This window comes from Liolophura sinensis, chromosome 2 (assembly GCF_032854445.1).
Source record: "Liolophura sinensis isolate JHLJ2023 chromosome 2, CUHK_Ljap_v2, whole genome shotgun sequence".
Lineage (NCBI taxonomy): Eukaryota > Metazoa > Mollusca > Polyplacophora > Chitonida > Chitonidae > Liolophura > Liolophura sinensis.
Window position 1 is genome coordinate 21,419,893 of NC_088296.1, and position 17,703 is coordinate 21,437,595.

Consider the following 17,703-nt stretch of genomic DNA (forward strand, 5'->3'; position numbering starts at 1 on the left):
AAACTCGTTAATAATACATGTACATCTTTTCCCCTATGCTTCAACATGGGGTGGCCATTTTGTTTTCACCCAAGCTAGGGCGATCACGTGATCTCCAACTTCCGCGCGGCCTTACAGCATAGTGTATGCAGCCGGAAAGATAGTGGGGGAGTTGTAACCTACAATGCCGGTAGCTGTAGCGGAGATTTCCGGTCAAAGGAGTGCCTTTTATGCATGTATTCATTTGAAAGGTGTTATATATAGGCTTACATATGTACATGTATATTTATAAATATGATCTTGCATGGAAAATACTCTATACTAGTTATAGTACAGTCTTCAAGGAGGGCCAGAGTGCCATTTATTTAATCGCAGTGCAGGGACAACATCTGATATGGTAAGCTATGTCGCTTTTAATCAGTTACTCCACAAAACTTTGTGAATTAAAGTCGCAGCAACTCAACCATACTGTAGCTGCAGCACGCGAGGTCACTGGACTATGTCACGCACATAACAAAGCCGAAAATCACTTCAGCTTTATCATAGATCTATATTATATATTGTATACCAAATGCCGGAATTAAAGACCCTCGCGTAATATAGCCGCCGAACTTTCAGTTTCTTTTATAACTGCCTAATGACACATATCATTTACCCGTTGAACATAGTTTTCTTTGTCCGTGACTCTTAGCAATAGTTTTCGTAAGATCCGAAGACGCGACGAAGTTCAGCGTCGAGGTATTCCAGCAATCACATGCAAATAGAGAGAGAGAGAGAGCGAGAGACACACACTATATATATATATAAATATATATATATATATATATATATAATATATATATATATATAATATATAATATATATATATGTGTGTGTGTGTGTGTGTGTGTGTGTGTGTGGTTCCACTTTTTAAATTCTTTTTAACTTATTCAAGCGTTTTTTTCATGATGTACACAAAATATATTTGGCGTAAATGCTGTCAATTAATTTCATGGACAAATTAAACCAGTTAAAACCTGGAGAAAATCATGTGCCATACCTCCCCGGGTAGCCTACTAACACTATATTTCATTAGCATTTTTTTTTCAGTTACATGCACAGTGCATCGCACTCGATTAACAAATAATAAGGAAACAGTTAGAGGAAAGAAGGAGAATGTCTCTGTACATGTTGGCCTACAAGGAATAATGCAAGATGCACCACGTGAAATGTAAATGACATCTAAAAACACACTTCAGACATCAGGTGAAAAGTGGTTCATGAAAGAAATTTTTTACCTGCATTTATACATTGTAGGCCCATCATATGATGTTTAACTATTTCTTGTATTTATTCTGAATATGTACATTAGGTGGTTTTATAATAAAAAAAAATACTGAGTTCCAGTATGATTTCAGCAATTTTATTCATTATTTTATCAATAATGATACAATTTATTTTATTACAAACTGGTTGTTCTCATAAAAATTCGCTTATATGATGTCAATCAATTTTATGGGCAAATAAACCAACTAAAACATGGATAGAGCCATGCATCAGACAAGGTAACCTTCCTGACATTTTGTATTGGGAAGTAACACAGTTACCAAACAAAGTCCATCAGAAAGTACAAATATACTTTCTGTATCCTAAAATGAGTATAAACATGCAAAGAATATCGTATTTTCTTTGAAAACTGAAAACTTTCTAAGCTACTTATAAAACTCGGTTCAGATGTTATCGTACAAGAGGTATTTAAATTAAAGGCATCAGTCAAGCTGGCCGAGTGAGCTTTCTCGGAAACTGAATCGGTTATGATTTTTAATGCACCATTATCTGTTGTGGCACGTATGGGTATTTTTCTCCTAATTTGCCCGCAAACGGCATAGTATTTTGTTTAACCTTTCTTCTTTGAGATGGCTTTGACTTTATCGGTACTTAGCAGATTAAAGGTGGCTGTAAGTATGTTTGGTAAATTGTTCAGAGCTATTCGGCTCAGTATCTCACTTTGGTAGAGCCAAATTCTGAAAGCGTTCGTCACGTCGACCAGCAATCAAGAAAATTATGTTGAACAACAACAACAACAACAACACGAACTCCTGTGTGTTGTAGAAAGCTTGTGGGTTTGTTATTGTTATATTTTTAATTTTAGGGGTGATGAGAGGGCGTTAAGTTCGGGCTGCTGTAACCTGGTAGAGTGGCCCTGGTAGGAACCAGCTTTGCAGAATGAAAATTTGAAAGTTGTAGTTGCGGAATTTAACTCTCAGTATCGAGCAACACAAATTGTTGGGAGAGTTAAGGGAATAACTGCTTCTAATGTGTCGGGTCGAAGGTAAGCTACATTTACCGCATGTTCACTCGCGCATTAAATCCCAAAATAAATACTTTTCATTGGCTACATCCACTGTGGTCGTAAGCCATCTGTCACCATATTGATCACTTGCGAGAACAAACAAGGCTGAAGACAAATGGACGACTAGACTTGCCTAGTGTTACCATAATGATTGCCATAGGTATTATCTCCCTTTAACGATCTTATATTTTTCTGCACTCACATCGATCACATGACTTGTATGTGCGACTATCCGAACGAGATGGTGGCCACAGTGGGTGCAGTGTCTGAAAATGTATTTATTTTATGTCTTTGTACAGTTTGTCATGGCTTGTTTTTGGTTCAGTAGGACTCAGAACAGGCTAGGTGAGTATGGGGATTACTCGGTTGACATCTATTTAGGGAAGATTTAACGCGTGTGAAGATGCAGTAAATGTGGCTTACCGTTGATCTGCCACATTAGAAGCAGTTATTCCCTGTGACTCTGCCAACGCTTTGTGTAGGTCAATACAGAGAGTCACATTCCGCAACTTTAAATCTTATACCAGATATTGTGAAACCCCCGACGGCATGCTGCACAGTCGGAAGTTGCTTCGCTTGAAAAAATTAAGAGTTTCCAAACAACGTTGCTGACACTCAATTACCCTCATTATCCTCTTGTTTTAGTTACATTCTAGCACATGTAGTCCTTCTCTCCTCATCTACAGTCTCATTTCTCCTATGTTTGTCCATTGTTCTAGGGGCGATATCTACAACGCGTGTGATGTAAAGAGTTCGTGTGGATACATTGGTGGCCATCCCAGTAAGGGTGAAAGCGAGAAAGGAAAGGTGTGAGAGACTCTGTTCGTCAAAATATCATTGACAATGGACAAACAAGGGAGAAATTAGTACTGTAGACAAGGAGAGAAGGACTATACGTGGTTGACTGTAGCTAAAACAAGTGGATAAGGTAGTTAATTTAGCATCAGTAATGTTGTTTGTAAGCTCTTAATTTTTTCAAATGAAGCGACTTCTAATTGTAACTCTGCAGCATACTGTCAGGCCTTTCACAATATCTGCAGCAAGTTGTAGTCAAAATATTCGAACTAAGAAGGAGCATCAATCGAGTCTACTTGACTGTATTTTGTTGTTTTTATTTTGTGACGTTTGTATAGCTTGTGGTGTGTTTGTAGCTTAAAAAAGCCTTGATTGGCAACAAACGTTTTTGTAGAAATGGTGTTATTTTTTTTTTTTTTTGCATTTGCCTGCAAATTACATGCTCTGTCAACTGTCAATTTTCACTGTTCACATAATTTGGGCACAACACAAAATTTTTCTATGGAACCTTCCAGAAAGATGATTGGAATGGGTGGGACTGTTATATTTATCTACCTTTCATGAGATGAAGGCCTGCTTACCATATGCTCATCCGGTAAATAATCAAGGATTGCTGTGACATTAGGTTTAGGTTTGGCAAAATTTTGTCCTGCCAAGGGTGATCCAAAACAAAGTCGGAACACACTCCATTAAAAACCTGATGCAGTTACCTGCTCTTGTCAAGTATGTCGAGGCTGTCGGTACATGCAGCCATTTGCCTTGAGCATCACCCAGGAATCTTGGACCCACGCAGCCTAGGATATAATAGATCAGGGCTGTGCGTATGATAAATCAAAAGACGCAAATATAACAAACATGAGCGTGTCTGCAAACTTAAGGCCGTGGAGACGTATTTAATTGATAAATTTTGTCTCAAAAACCATGAAACACTGCAACGCCAACTGCATCAGGTTTTAAATGTAGTGCACTCTGCCGTTTGTTTATGGCCATCCATGGCGATACAAAATTTTGCCAACCCTAATGTCAGAGCAGCCTTGGACTACCAGTAGCCTGCTCAGCTGCATGTATATTTTTAATGTTTATTATTGTATAATATTACTATACATGGTATTAAAGTATGTGTTGCTAACAAGAGTTCTATCTGATTTGCAGATATGCTGAGCAGTCTTTGCTCTAAGTTAAGGAAATAGCTTTTCCTGCTGGGCAAAAGGATTGGTACAGAAAGTGTTGAGGTATACAAGGTAGATAAAATGGAAACAAGTAAATTGCAGAGGAAGGCAGAGGAAGAGTGTGACAAGAAGGAGACTGAAAGCAGTGACCTTGAGGCTGAAGTCGGACAGGAAAGTCTTGGTCATACATCACAGAGTAGCCTCCCTTCCATGCAGTCAGTTGATACCAACAGCAAATCTGAATCAGGTGTTCCTTTGAACACAAGAGTGTCTGAAATTAACGTTAAATATCTGATTAACCACAGCGTTCATCTCAAAGGTGATAATGTTTCCAGTGAGCAAGTGCGTCATAATGAAGGAATGGGGGGTAAGAGTTTACTGCGTAAAATTCTGTCAGCCTCGTCTGTTAAGAGTGAAAAAGCTGAATTGACCCAGAAACGCCTTGGTGTAGAGTCTCTTCATGAAGGAAATTCTTCTCCTCTTGGGACTGACTTCGCTGCAGGGAGACCGGTTATACAATCGAAGAGAATGTCAAGAATAACTGACAGGCTGAAGTTACGTGTTCTTTCAGCAAATAGCAAGCCTGAATCTGGTAGTGACAGTGAAGTAAGTGGAGGGTCATTACAGACAGCTGACTCTAACAACACTGCGGAGTCATCAGGAACTATACCATCACTTGGCGAGGACAAAAACAGTACAGATGCTGTGAGACATTTTGCATCTTGTCTTGATGTATCTGTGAAGGATAGCCCACCTAGTTCTGCAGCTGTGGTCAAGGTTGAGGAGGATGCTGATTCAGCTACATGCAGGAAACAACATGAATGCAATGTTTGCCAGAAAAGCTTTCCTTCTTTAATCTGCCTCAATACCCACAAACAAACACATGAAGGTAAAAATGGATATAAACACACGAACAGTATTAGAAGAAAAGCATTTACTCCACGCAACAGATTGAAACCAGACGATTCGACGACTTCAAAAGAAGGCGCCCAGAGCTCTAACGCACTTGGCGAAAGCGTTCCCAGTGTGTCTAAAGAGAAGACCCCAAGGCCATCTAAAATACAGACTGATGACAAGCCTTGCATCTGCAGTATTTGTGGTAAATGCTTTAGGCTGCCTTGCTTATTAAGGCAACACCGTAAAACTCACTTAGGTTTAAAACCACACAACTGCAGCATTTGTGGCAAAGGTTTTACCCAGCTTGCTCACCTTAAAGTACATATTCGATCACACACAGGTGAAAAACCTTACACTTGCAATATTTGTCATAAAAACTTCACCCTCCAATCTTCGGTAAAGAGACATAGCCTAATACACTGTAGTGAAAGGCCCTTTAAGTGTAGCATGTGTGGCAAAAGCTATACTTGCATGTCTGACCTAGGTAAACACGAGAAAACTCATTCGGAAACTCTGTCCAAAAAGGCTAATAGTCACTTGTGCAAAACTTGTGGCAAACGTTTTCCTCGTCAGTCGGAATTAAGGAGGCACTCTTACATACATACAGGTGAAAGGCCTTACGTTTGTAGCACATGTGGGAAAGGCTTTCCAGAACACTACAAGCTGAGAATACACAATTTGATTCACACAGGTGAAAAACCACATGTGTGTGATGTTTGTGGCAAACGTTTTACCCAGCAGTCGGGGTTAATCTCGCACAGTGTAACCCACACAGGGCAGAGGCCATACAGCTGCGATACATGTGGTAAAAGCTTCACCCACCCATCCGCTCTGTCCACACATAAGCGAATTCACACAGGGGAAAAGCCATTCACCTGCACTACCTGTGGCAAAAGCTTCGGCAAAAATTGCTCACTGAAAACACACATGCTTACCCACACAGGCGAAAAGCCTTTTGTCTGCGATGTGTGCGGCAAAAGTTACAATCAGTCATATAAATTAAAAACGCATAAAGTGATACATACAGGTAGAATGCCTTACAACTGTGACCTGTGTGGGAAAGGCTTTACTGAACAGTCTGGTTTAAAACGACATGGCCAGTCACATACAGGTGAAAAGCCATTCACCTGTGATATCTGTGGTACGAGTTATACCCGTCAGTTCTCACTGAAAATACACTATAAAAAATGTCAAGCATCTGTACTGAAAAATGGGCCGAGTAATTCTTCTTCAACAGATATGACAAAAAGTTAAAATTTTACATTCACAAAGACTGCATGGTGGTATATTAACTTTCATTTACTCCTACATGTATTTCTTTGTATGCTAAGAAATGTCTTGTACTTTACGGGTATAAACTTTTTATGCTTTTTTGTACTTGTGTAGTTGTATAGCAGGCTCACAGGTAAGGCAATGCTTAGAAAAATGCTTGTTTCACATACCTGTAATAGGACGGTCTAGAGAACTAGGGTCCATGTGGGTAGGGTTTTTTTTCTACAAAATTTTGCATTTAAAGGCAAATTCTTCTGGAAATGGAAAGAAAAAAACAAAAGAAAAAAAAAAGCAGATTTTCAGGGGAAAGCATTTTTTTTGCGCACAGGTTGGGTAACTACATGAAAGAAGCAAACAATATTTGTGAACATGACCTGCATGTTCTCTAAATGACCTTAAATTTTTGTCCATGACTAAAACTTTCCCATTTTTCCTGATCCTGAGGGTTATATTGGTTTAGAGAAGTGTTTTGATGTTTGCTTGAAACATGGAATGATATTCTACTGGAAAATTGTAAGTTTCAGCTCCAGAAATAATGTTTTGTGACATTTATTGTGCCTCCAAAAATGAACTTTTGTTGACGAAATTTTAGGTAATTTAGGGTAATTGAAAAGTTTTGATTGGAGTGTCCTGAAGTATGTGACTTGTGGTACAGTGTACACAGGGAAGAACGTCTTATACAAGAGATGTGAGCATGTTTTGAATTATGTGAATATATTAGTGAATATTTTGAAGTGTGACGTAGCGGATGTCTTACTGTCATTTGATATCTGGGGATGCTGGTGGAATTTGACAGGTTAATTCGACAATCAAATGCATGCTCTTTTTTTCTAGGTGTAGTTCACATGTACAGTCTTGTTTATATGTTTAGGTCATCTTGTACTCTTTTGTTTCGGTGTAGGTCCACATATGCACAAGTGTTCTCTTGTTTATATGTGTTGGTCCGCATATACACTTTATTATATTGTTAACATGTGTATCTCCTCCTCAACCCCCACCTCCACCCCATCACCCCCTAAGCCTCTACCCTCATCCACTTTTCTGTCACCACAGCCCATAAACATGCTTCTCTCTTGTTGGTACATGTATGTCAATGACCAAATGTCCGTTGAAGACAATATTTCCAATTCCATATACAATATATATTTACACTGTACTGTACATACAGGTATACTTCCAATGTACTATTGTTCTGTAGTAGCTAAATACAAAAAATGTGTTCTGTGATGTTTGTTCTTATATGTGTTTTAAAATATATAATCTCAATACTGCATTTCACTTGAAGTCCTCACGGCTGATGGAATGTATTCAGTAGTTATTTTGTCTGCTGAGAACAGGTACCATTTTTCTTCAGTCTTGATAGAACATGTACCATAGTTCTTCAGTCGTGATAGAACAGGTACCATAATTGTTTAGTCGTGATGGAATAAGTAATGTAAATCTTCAATCTTGATACTACAATTACAGTAATTCTTCAGTCCCAATAGAGTGAAAACCATATTTCTCCAGTCCTCACAGAACATGTACTGAGTTATTCTGTCCCCGTGGAGCATGTAGGCCTGGTCTGATCTTCAGCCCTCCTAGATTATGTACTGGGATTATCCTTTGCCCACAGGCGCCGTTTCTTTAGTTCTTTGAACAGGCAAAGTAATTCTTTGGTTCATATAGAACACGTGCAGTAGTTCTTCTGCCCTGATGGAACATAGGCAGTAATTCTTTGGTGCTCACGGAACATGTAGACCCAGTTTATGTATTGTTGTTGTTATACAGACACCGAGACACTATACATTAGCCTTCGTTTGTCTTCTATGATGGTACCTGCATAGGCTATGTACGTTGCCATGACTGTGGCTGTAATACAGCTGAAATCTAAAGGAATGTCGTAATCATCTTTCATCCTGTGCACATGCGCCGTCAGTTCCATTCTGAGGGGATTTTGGAATCTAATAAAGTCATCGAGATCTGTCTGCCGTGGAATTTATCGTGTTCTGAATGTCCAGCAAATCAACATCCGTGTGGTCAAGAAGAGTTCCTTTAGCAGGAAATAAGAATTCTTTTGCAACATCTTCAGAGATCCTAGAGCTCCAACTTTGACGTTACACGACAGGACCCTGGGTTTTAAAACATGGTAATTTATTTATTTGATTGGTGTTTTACGCCGTACTCAAGAATATTTCACTTATACGACCAGCATTATAATTGGTGGAAACCGGACAGGGCCCGGAGGAAACACACAACCATTTTCATGTACTGTGCAAAAATGGAATCCAGGGTATCTTACATAAGCCTGGGCTTATTACCGTCTCATTACCGGCCGTCCTTGTGATATGCATTTACATGTATGTATTCGAATGTTGTTTAACGCCATACTCAAGAATTTGGCACTTATTCGATGGCAGGCAGTTATGTGGATAGAGAAAACTGACGAACTTCCTTACGCGTAACGCTGAGGTTGTCGTGTATAACGGACAAGCATTACAACCGCATAATCCAAAGTCGGCACTTCTGATTCTAAGGACCAAAATATAACTTCATAACTTATTTGTCATGAGTTCCTATATATACCCGAGGATCAATCTGTCCCTTCATCGTACGTATACAGCGTGACCAGAATGTGTTACATTCAAAAAGAAAAGAGGCGTCTATTCAGTTCAACGATCATACTTCTTACGACGGATGTTGTAGCAACCTGCGGATGGTCGTGGGTTTCCTCCCACTATATTGCTGGCCGCCGCCGTATGTGCGGCGTAAAATACCAGTCAGATAAATAAATAAATAAATACGACGCATGTGTTACTCGCTATGCTCGCTTTATATCTCTGCATGGGGCCTCCGTGGCTCAGCTGGTTAGCGCGCTAGCGCAACGTAATAACCCAGGAGCCTCTCAACAATGCGACCGCTGTGAGTTCAAGTCCAGCTCATGCTGGTTTCCTCTCCGGCCGTAAGTGGGAAGGTCTGTCAGCAACCTGTGCATTGCCGTGTGTTTCCCCCGGGCGCTGCCCGGTTTCCTCCCACCATAATGCTAGCGGCCGTCCTATAAGTGAAATATTCTTGAATACGGCGTACAACCCCAATCAAATAAATGAATATATCTCTGCCACCACTAGCAAATTTTGTATACAGAACCCTGAACAACGCCAAGGTCACTGGTTTCACGGCGATGAGACAGGAAATAATGTCGAGAGAACTATTTTCTGAACTTTTGTTTTTAGTAACATGATACATATACATGCACGTTCTTTTTACCTGTAGTATGCACCTAATGATTCCAGCGGACACCTGAAACATTTTACTATGAATACTGATCACAGGTGCGCGCGGGATCATCGGTGATGAGGCTAACCCTAAGCATCCTTACGTGCGTCGTTCAGTTTCTAGCCGGTTGCAATGATGAAAAGCGCACCGACGCGTGCTTTGTAAGGAGTATATTCAGTGACATCAGTTCTCAGCCATTTGTTGGTTTTGACTGTTTGCGATGACTGAAGCAAGGTGGCAAATTGAACGACAAGAAAACGTGGGTCATTTGCACACTTCCCTCCACCTGCTTTGAGAATCTCACGCCAAGTGGTTTGACGCTACTATGGGTGTATCTGCCCCCGAATTGGACGGAACTTTGCTCTAATCTACATTTAGTGGTAAAACTGTGGGCTTCCAGATCGTTGGTTCAAATCCCCAGTTGGTCAGCCCTGTCACATGAAGATATAGGCTGACAACGGACAGATATGCCCAGACTATACATGTATTAAACATAGCCTATTTTCAAGAACGAACGAATTTGACAATACGCCACAAATCAGTTCGGAAACAATCCGAAGACTTGACGCCGTGATGGACTTCAGTGAGATAGCTGTGTTAGCCCACGTTCAAAACAAAAAAATATGGCAGACAATTGCCTGTTATCCTACAGCCATGACATCAGGACGAAGTGCTGCGTCACCGGAAGGCCATGCCGAAGACACCGGAAATGACACCCAGTAGCAAAAAAAAAAAACCCACAGTGGACAAACCAGACAATGGTCTAATCTTTCATGTTGAACACTAAGCGAAAACTATCGAGATTTTCTGTTTCATAGTCCACGGTTGATCGGACTCAAAATAGACCCTGTTACCCCGCGCGTTATCGTCTTCCATCAAAGGGTAAGTATGAAGGTTTGCTAAAAAATGCGGATGGTTGTGGGTTCACCATGGCTCTGTCTGGTTTCCTCCCACTAGAATGCTGGCTGACGTCGTGTTGGAGAAATATTCTGGAGAACAGTGTACAACTCCAATCAAGATTTCATATACTGTCAAAACTCTTCACAACGACATTCATAATAACGGAATATTCGACAATATACGAAAATATCTCGCGAGCAAACGGAGATACATGCTACTTGTATTTATTGCAACAGACTATTTGACTGCCGATTCCGACGGCCGCTTTTTCTCGTCATCAGAGCCAGTTGTAGTCCTTATGCCAGCAGGTGTGACGGTGGTGAGGGGGATGCCTGTCGCCACTTGCCTGTAGTAGGTCCCCTTGTCAAAGGGGAGGATTAAGCCAGCAGTGGGTATGTTTCCAGGCCCTTGGGGTTACATATACATTGGGACTTCAGTTAGCCGAACAGTTGTTGCAACGTTAATCATTATTTTCTTATATTCAAGATATTAAATACCTGTCCGTGGAAACAAAGGACAATACTATTTATTTATTCATTTATTTACTTGTCTGGCATTTTATGCCGTACCCCTGTACGGACGGAGAGGAAGACAGCATAAGCTGGAGATGTACACGGACTTTGATTGAATGAAGTATAATGAGTTAAGTATAATGTCGAAGACACCATATATGACACTATCCGGTCACGTTATACCGACACCGGGTCAGTCAGTCATGTTTAGTTACTCTAACAACAGGCTCTCAGTGCTGAGCGCCAAGTGAGAATTAGGCAACCATTTTAAAAAGTCTTTAGTCAAAATTCAAAACCTCTCCACAATGCAAAGTTTTTGGTAGTGGAAGTTGGAATTTAGACACATTTGTCTTGAGATAACATTGACAAGGTGAGCAAAATTTAGTTTCTAAAATCGAAAAATAAGCTTTCAGACTGCATTTTAAATTTTCCGATATTGCTTTGTGGAATCGAACATTGGAAGTCCAGCCGAAGCTAGCTGACACACTTATCTATACAATACACGTGCACTTGACGTTAGTAGTGTCTCAGCTATAGATTGGGCTTTTGATGGCCACGTAGCATGGCAAATTAATTACAGTCCTCAATACGTCGCCGTTTCTTCTGGCGCACAGTTGTTACAGGAATACGCCAACAATAGCTAGTTTGGCCCAAGGAATACCCAATATTCTATCATTTTATCAACCCCAAAGAAAACACTACACTCATATTGTTTGGGCAGATTCCAATAGGTCCTCCTGTAAACGGTCACTTTATTGTTCATTGCACTGTCAGTATGTCTTAATCTACTTATTTCACCAACCATTTAACACAGTAACAATATTTTCCTACATGTGCTGACGTGGGATTTCATTTTGGATAGATTGGTTGGGGTATTTAATGCCGTGCTCAGGACTTATCCACTTTTATTACATCAATCATGCAGGTTTATTTGTGGAGAAAATCTAGAATGAAGCACCGACCTTGACAAACCGTATGGCTTACAGCCACAACCGAAACAACACGAGTTGTATTCGAACTCGCAACCAGATTGGTCAAGGGAATGATAATAACTGCTTTAACAATCTGAAGTGCAAGGCCCGTCCCTAATTCGGAAGATGATTACCGCCAGATACACCGTAGATCTGAGGTGCATTTATATTTTCCACTGTTTTTCTTTCAGTCAACTTAATATAGAGCTGATTCTGCCGGACATAAGTATACCTGTAATCCGCCTTATGTCATTGACCTGCTTGATTTTACTGCTTGTGGACCAGGAATCAGGCAATGAACCTGCATGTCCACTGATACTTAAATAAAATGATCGGTCGTTAAACAAAGATGGCGTTTCAAGTTCAAATTTTGCCTTCAGATGCGTGTGTCCGTTGGTGCTTCACCAAGACGCATTTATAAGGATAGCTTTTGTGGCAAATATCACAAGTAAACGGCCTTTCCCCTGTGTGTGTTCGACGATGTGCTATCAGCCCTGCCCGCTGGGTGAAGTGCTTGCCGCAAGTATCGCACGCGTTAGGCTTTTCACCCGTGTGCGTTCGACAATGTGCTATCAGCCCTGCCCGCTGGGTATAGTGTTTGCCGCAAGTATCGCAGGCGTAAGGCCTTTCCCCTGTGTGCGTGCGACGATGTGCTATCATCCCTGCCCGCTGGTTATAGTGTTTGCCGCAAATATCGCAGGCGTACGGCTTTTCACCTGTGTGCGTTCGACGATGTACTATCAACCCTGCCCGCTGGGTATAGTGTTTGCCGCAAGTATCGCAGGCGTAAGGCCTTTCCCCTGTGTGCGTTCGACGATGTGCTATCAGCCCTGCCCGCTGGGTATAGTGTTTGCCGCAAATATCGCAGGCGTGAGGCTTTTCACCTGTATGCGTTCGTTCGTGTTTTTTCAACGTGCACTGCAGAGCGAAGCTTTTTCCACAGGTGTAGCAACAATAAGGTTTTTCGCCTGTATGTCTTCGTTCATGAGTTCTCAAAGAGCGCGGCCCCTTGAAGACTTTGCCACAGATATTACAGGGGTGAGGTTTGCCAACTGTTCCATGTCTTAACAAGGCAGAAACACACGCGAAATTTTTTCGACAAAAAACAGATACAAAAGGAGTTCCACCTGTGCCTTCCTGTTCCTCCTCATTTTCGTCAGAATCACATCCCTCATCTTGCCTAACGACTTGCCACACGTGAGGTTCACCTGTAGGATCGTCACCTTCTACTTTGATGGACCAGGAATCAGGTTCTGTTGAGGGATTATCACATTCTGTGTTAATAAAAGACTGGTTTTCATGTTTGTTATTGCTTGTGCAGGTAACACCCTCTGGCAACTCCTGACATCCACCAGTAACCGTTGGAACACCCCCGGGGTCCAGAATCGGCCACCGGTAACATTCTCCAAAGCTGTCGTCAACTACTTCTGTCTTCACAACAGGCCACACCGGAGGTTTCTCTTGCGGGTCGACCACAACTTCTCTCTTAATAACAGGCCAAACCTGAGGTCCATCTTGGAGGTCGTCCACCACTTCTTTTTTAACAATGGGCTTCACATCAGATTCATCTGGTAGTTCAATATGCAACATAAAATTGAAACCATACTCAATATATACACAACTCGAACAGTATCTTTTTTCTTCGGATTTAAATTATGCTAAACTTATGTGAAGGTATGTGCTCACTTGAAAATGAATGACTACTCCTTTAACACCACCTCTTCAATATTTCATCCATGTGGGGACTACTTTTGAAGGCTGTAATGTATAAACTACGTGTACTTTTGGAGGCTATCATATATGACATATTCTTGAAGACTATGCAAGATATACTGTTCTGCATAACCTACTTTTGAAGGCTAAATATGACCTACTTTTGAAGGCTATGTATGAACCACCTGAACTTTTGAAGGTTATGTATGAACCACCTGTACTTTTGAAGGCTATGCATGAACCACCTGTACTTTTGAAGGCTATGCATGAACCACCTGTACTTTTGAAGGTTATGTATGAACCACCTGTACTTTTGGAGGCTATGTATGAACCACACATGCTTTTCAAGGCTATGTATAAACCACCTGTACTTTTGAAGGCTACATATGAACCACCTGTACTTTTGAAGGCTATGCATGAACCACGTGTACTTTTTAAGGCTATGCATGAAACACCTGTACTTTTGAAGGTTATTCATGAACCACGTGTACTTTTAAAGGCTATGCATGAACCACGTGTACTTTTGAAGGTTATTCATGAACCACGTGTACTTTTGAAGGCTATGCATGAACCACGTGTACTTTTTAAGGCTATGCATGAAACACCTGTACTTTTGAAGGTTATTCATGAACCACGTGTACTTTTAAAGGCTATGCATGAACCACGTGTACTTTTGAAGGTTATTCATGAACCACGTGTACTTTTGAAGGCTATGCATGAACCACGTGTACTTTTTAAGGCTATGTATGAAACACCTGTAATTTTGAAGGTTATTCATGAACCACGTGTACTTTTAAAGGCTATGCATGAACCACGTGTACTTTTGAAGGCTATGCATGAACCACGTGTACTTTTGAAGGTTATGTATGAACCACCTGTACTTTTGGAGGCTATGTATGAACCACACGTGCTTTTCAAGGTTATGTATGAACCACGTGTACTTTTGAAGGATATGCATGATACACACGTACTTTTGAAGGCTACGATATACTTTTGAAGGCTATGCATGAACCACATGTACTTTGGTAGGTTATCATATATGACATTCTTGAAGACAATGTATGATCTACTGTTACATTTATTTATTTATTTATTTACGCCACACTCAAGAATATTTCACTTTTACGGCGGCCAGCATTATGGTGGGAGGAAACCGGACAGAGCCCACGGGAAACCCACAACCATCCGCAGGTTGCTGCCAGACCTTCCCCCTTACGGCCGGAGAGGATCTACTGTTAGAGGTTCCGCATAACCTACTTTTGAAGACTAAATATGACCTACTTTTCACTGTTTAATATGACCTACTTTTCAAGGCTAAATTTGACCTACTTTTGGAGGTTATGCATTGTCCACTTCTGGGGGCTATCCATTGGGGGCAACTGGGGGCATTGCCTACTTTTGGAGGCAAATATGCCATAACTTAGTCAAACAAAACTTCTATCAACTATTTTGGAAGAAAACAAACAGATACGCACAAAGTACACACAGGCCTTCCCTGTATTTGAACCCACAGCTGTTGCCACAAACGGCTTTAGGATAATGAGTACTAATCATGACTACATACATGTAGGCTACTCGAAATGCTGACATTAACAGGAAGTTGTCATCTCATACAGGTATGAATTTAAAATACCTCGCGGGAATAGAATGACATTTATTGTGAAGCGGACAGAGGCAAAGAAAAGTAAATAAATATTACATTTTGAGACAAACGCATGAAATGTACAGTGTAAAGCTGTAGCTTACCAGTCTGTATTGCCGTGCAGTTTAATATGCCTTGACAAAGATTAAATTCATCTGAAAACATCGGAATCTGAAGTTTAACCTTCTCAGCCGCAACAGGTGGCTGGCTGGAGATCAATGAGGGCAGTAAATCTATTGTTTTGGTGTATTTAAATTCAATAGTACATTTCTCACAATCTCTTCGGCTAACGCACTGTTTAAACAGATTATAATCTTCAAAAGTAAGACCACTGGCTAAATCTGGACACTAATCTTTTAACTTCATTTACTTAATAATTTGATTGTCACTTACTGGAATACTCAACAATATTTCTCGTATATGGCTGCAGTCGATTTTATGGGTGGAAGCACTAAGGTAAAACCACAGCCCTTTGGCAAGTTACTCGCAAACTCTTACAGATGTGTTTTTTCAAAAAATGAACACATCTGGCAAATGGCAAAAGTACGTCACTGACTGCTTTGTGCCACCACAGTCCCACTAACAGTGAGAAAAAAGAAATATGTATATCCATTCTCCAAGGTTGGGTTTGAACCCGCATCTTGTGGGTCCTAGTGATTGAAAAAAAAAAAATGAATGAATGAATGAACTAGAGTTAACCATTTTTCAGCCCGGTGATGATGAGGAGTCATTAAGTGTGTGTATATATACTGTGGCAAGTCCATGCCGCCACTATAGTATCATACTGTAGACACCAGACATGACATGTCCCCAATCACATCATAGTGAGAGAAGGCCAACCAGTCCTGTTTCCTTGCTCTAGCCTATCAATGCTGATCGCCAAGCCAGGCAGCAAATAGTACGATTTTTAAGGTCTTCGGTATGAGCCGACCTGGTAGCAATTGAAAAGCAAACATTTCTATCCACTTGGCCACCACACTCCACCTAATCCTTAGGTTTAACCCTCAATTTTCATGTCTTAAACAGCAACTTCTTTGCAGCAAAACCTGAACTAGCAATCTGTCAGACTAGAGTTAACTACTAAAACTGTGTACGCCACTGTTTCTCAGTATAAAGCAATATCAAAGCAGCTATACAAACAGAATTATCTCCCTTTACCCACTCAGACCTATTTTCAAATGGGCAAGTCAGAATACCAACTGCAGACTGTCATTGTATTTTTTCGAATTATTTATCAATCTGGAATTTTAGTCAATTCAACTAAATCACATGTGCCAGGTAGAGCCACTCAGCGACTGATACATGTCCCTAACTCTGGGCTACAGAAATGGCAGTAGACTGTGGATTTTAACAAGGGACATAACTGATGCGGTCAGGATACTGAAGTATGGCAGCCCAAATCCTTCATTAAATAAACTGAGAGTTTGAGATGTCCTAAAATCATTTGATGGGTTTTTTATTCTTATCACAGATCCACTGTAGTTTTATGTGCGTGTGTATGCATTAAATTGGTTTGACTTACCTGATTTATTTTGTTTTACTTTTTTTTACATTTATTTATTTTTTTTTGGGGGGGATTAAAATTAGTACGGCCATGGCCATATCTGCTGTAGTGCTTCCCGACGCCACTGCTGGTAATATTTATCAAACACAACATGTCTTCCACCAATACGATATATCCCTATCATCTTGGTAACGGCTGGTGGTCATAATTGACACATATTTTACACAAGCGACAGTTATCCACTCCTATTCATGGTTTTGCAGTGATGTCATAGCTGCTTTGAGCCAATCAACAATCAACACACTCTTGGTCATGTGACTAAGTAATGGAGGTGAAATTTCACCCGGATTTTCATATTCAAAAAAAAAGAGAAAAATATAGCTGTTAGGTTAAAAATTCTTACTGGAAAAACAATTAGAATATGCCAAGCCTTCAAATATGATAGTTTCATTCCCATGTAGTACTTTGAACTTTAGGAATCAGCCAAAATCAGCATTTTGCTCATTTAGCTCTGTGATATTTATCACCTCCTGCTTCTTGTCAGGAACCCAGCTGTTCAAAACTATGAATTATCATTTTTGGCATGAGTGTTGTAGCTCTGTCACCTACATGTCCAGAGACAGAGAGAGAGTGAATGAGTGCACAAATACCTGAGTTTGGAAGGTCAGTTGAGTTGATCAGATCCATATCATTCTCAGCACAGCTATTTTCCATATTTTCCATAGCTGTGTGTGTTTTCAGCAACTACAACATCATCTTCCT

At 40.5% G+C, this 17,703-nt stretch overlaps 2 protein-coding genes across 2 annotated transcripts; one reads left to right on the forward strand and one right to left on the reverse strand.

The window, feature by feature from the left end:
- The first annotated feature begins 1,813 nt into the window (after nucleotides 1-1,813).
- Nucleotides 1,814-6,498, forward strand: LOC135463175 (oocyte zinc finger protein XlCOF6-like). Its single transcript, XM_064740493.1, has 2 exons — nucleotides 1,814-1,916; nucleotides 4,259-6,498. The coding sequence occupies exon 2, from the start codon at nucleotides 4,357-4,359 to the stop codon at nucleotides 6,424-6,426; it is 2,070 nt and encodes a 689-aa protein (XP_064596563.1). The 5' UTR covers nucleotides 1,814-1,916; nucleotides 4,259-4,356; the 3' UTR covers nucleotides 6,427-6,498.
- A 5,820-nt stretch (nucleotides 6,499-12,318) lies between these two features.
- LOC135462574 (zinc finger protein 418-like) lies at nucleotides 12,319-17,703 on the reverse strand. Its single transcript, XM_064739797.1, has 2 exons — nucleotides 17,592-17,703; nucleotides 12,319-13,650 (listed from the first exon to the last, which is right to left on the reverse strand). Exons 1-2 carry the CDS (start codon nucleotides 17,662-17,664, stop codon nucleotides 12,446-12,448), a joined length of 1,278 nt encoding a protein of 425 aa, XP_064595867.1. The 5' UTR covers nucleotides 17,665-17,703; the 3' UTR covers nucleotides 12,319-12,445.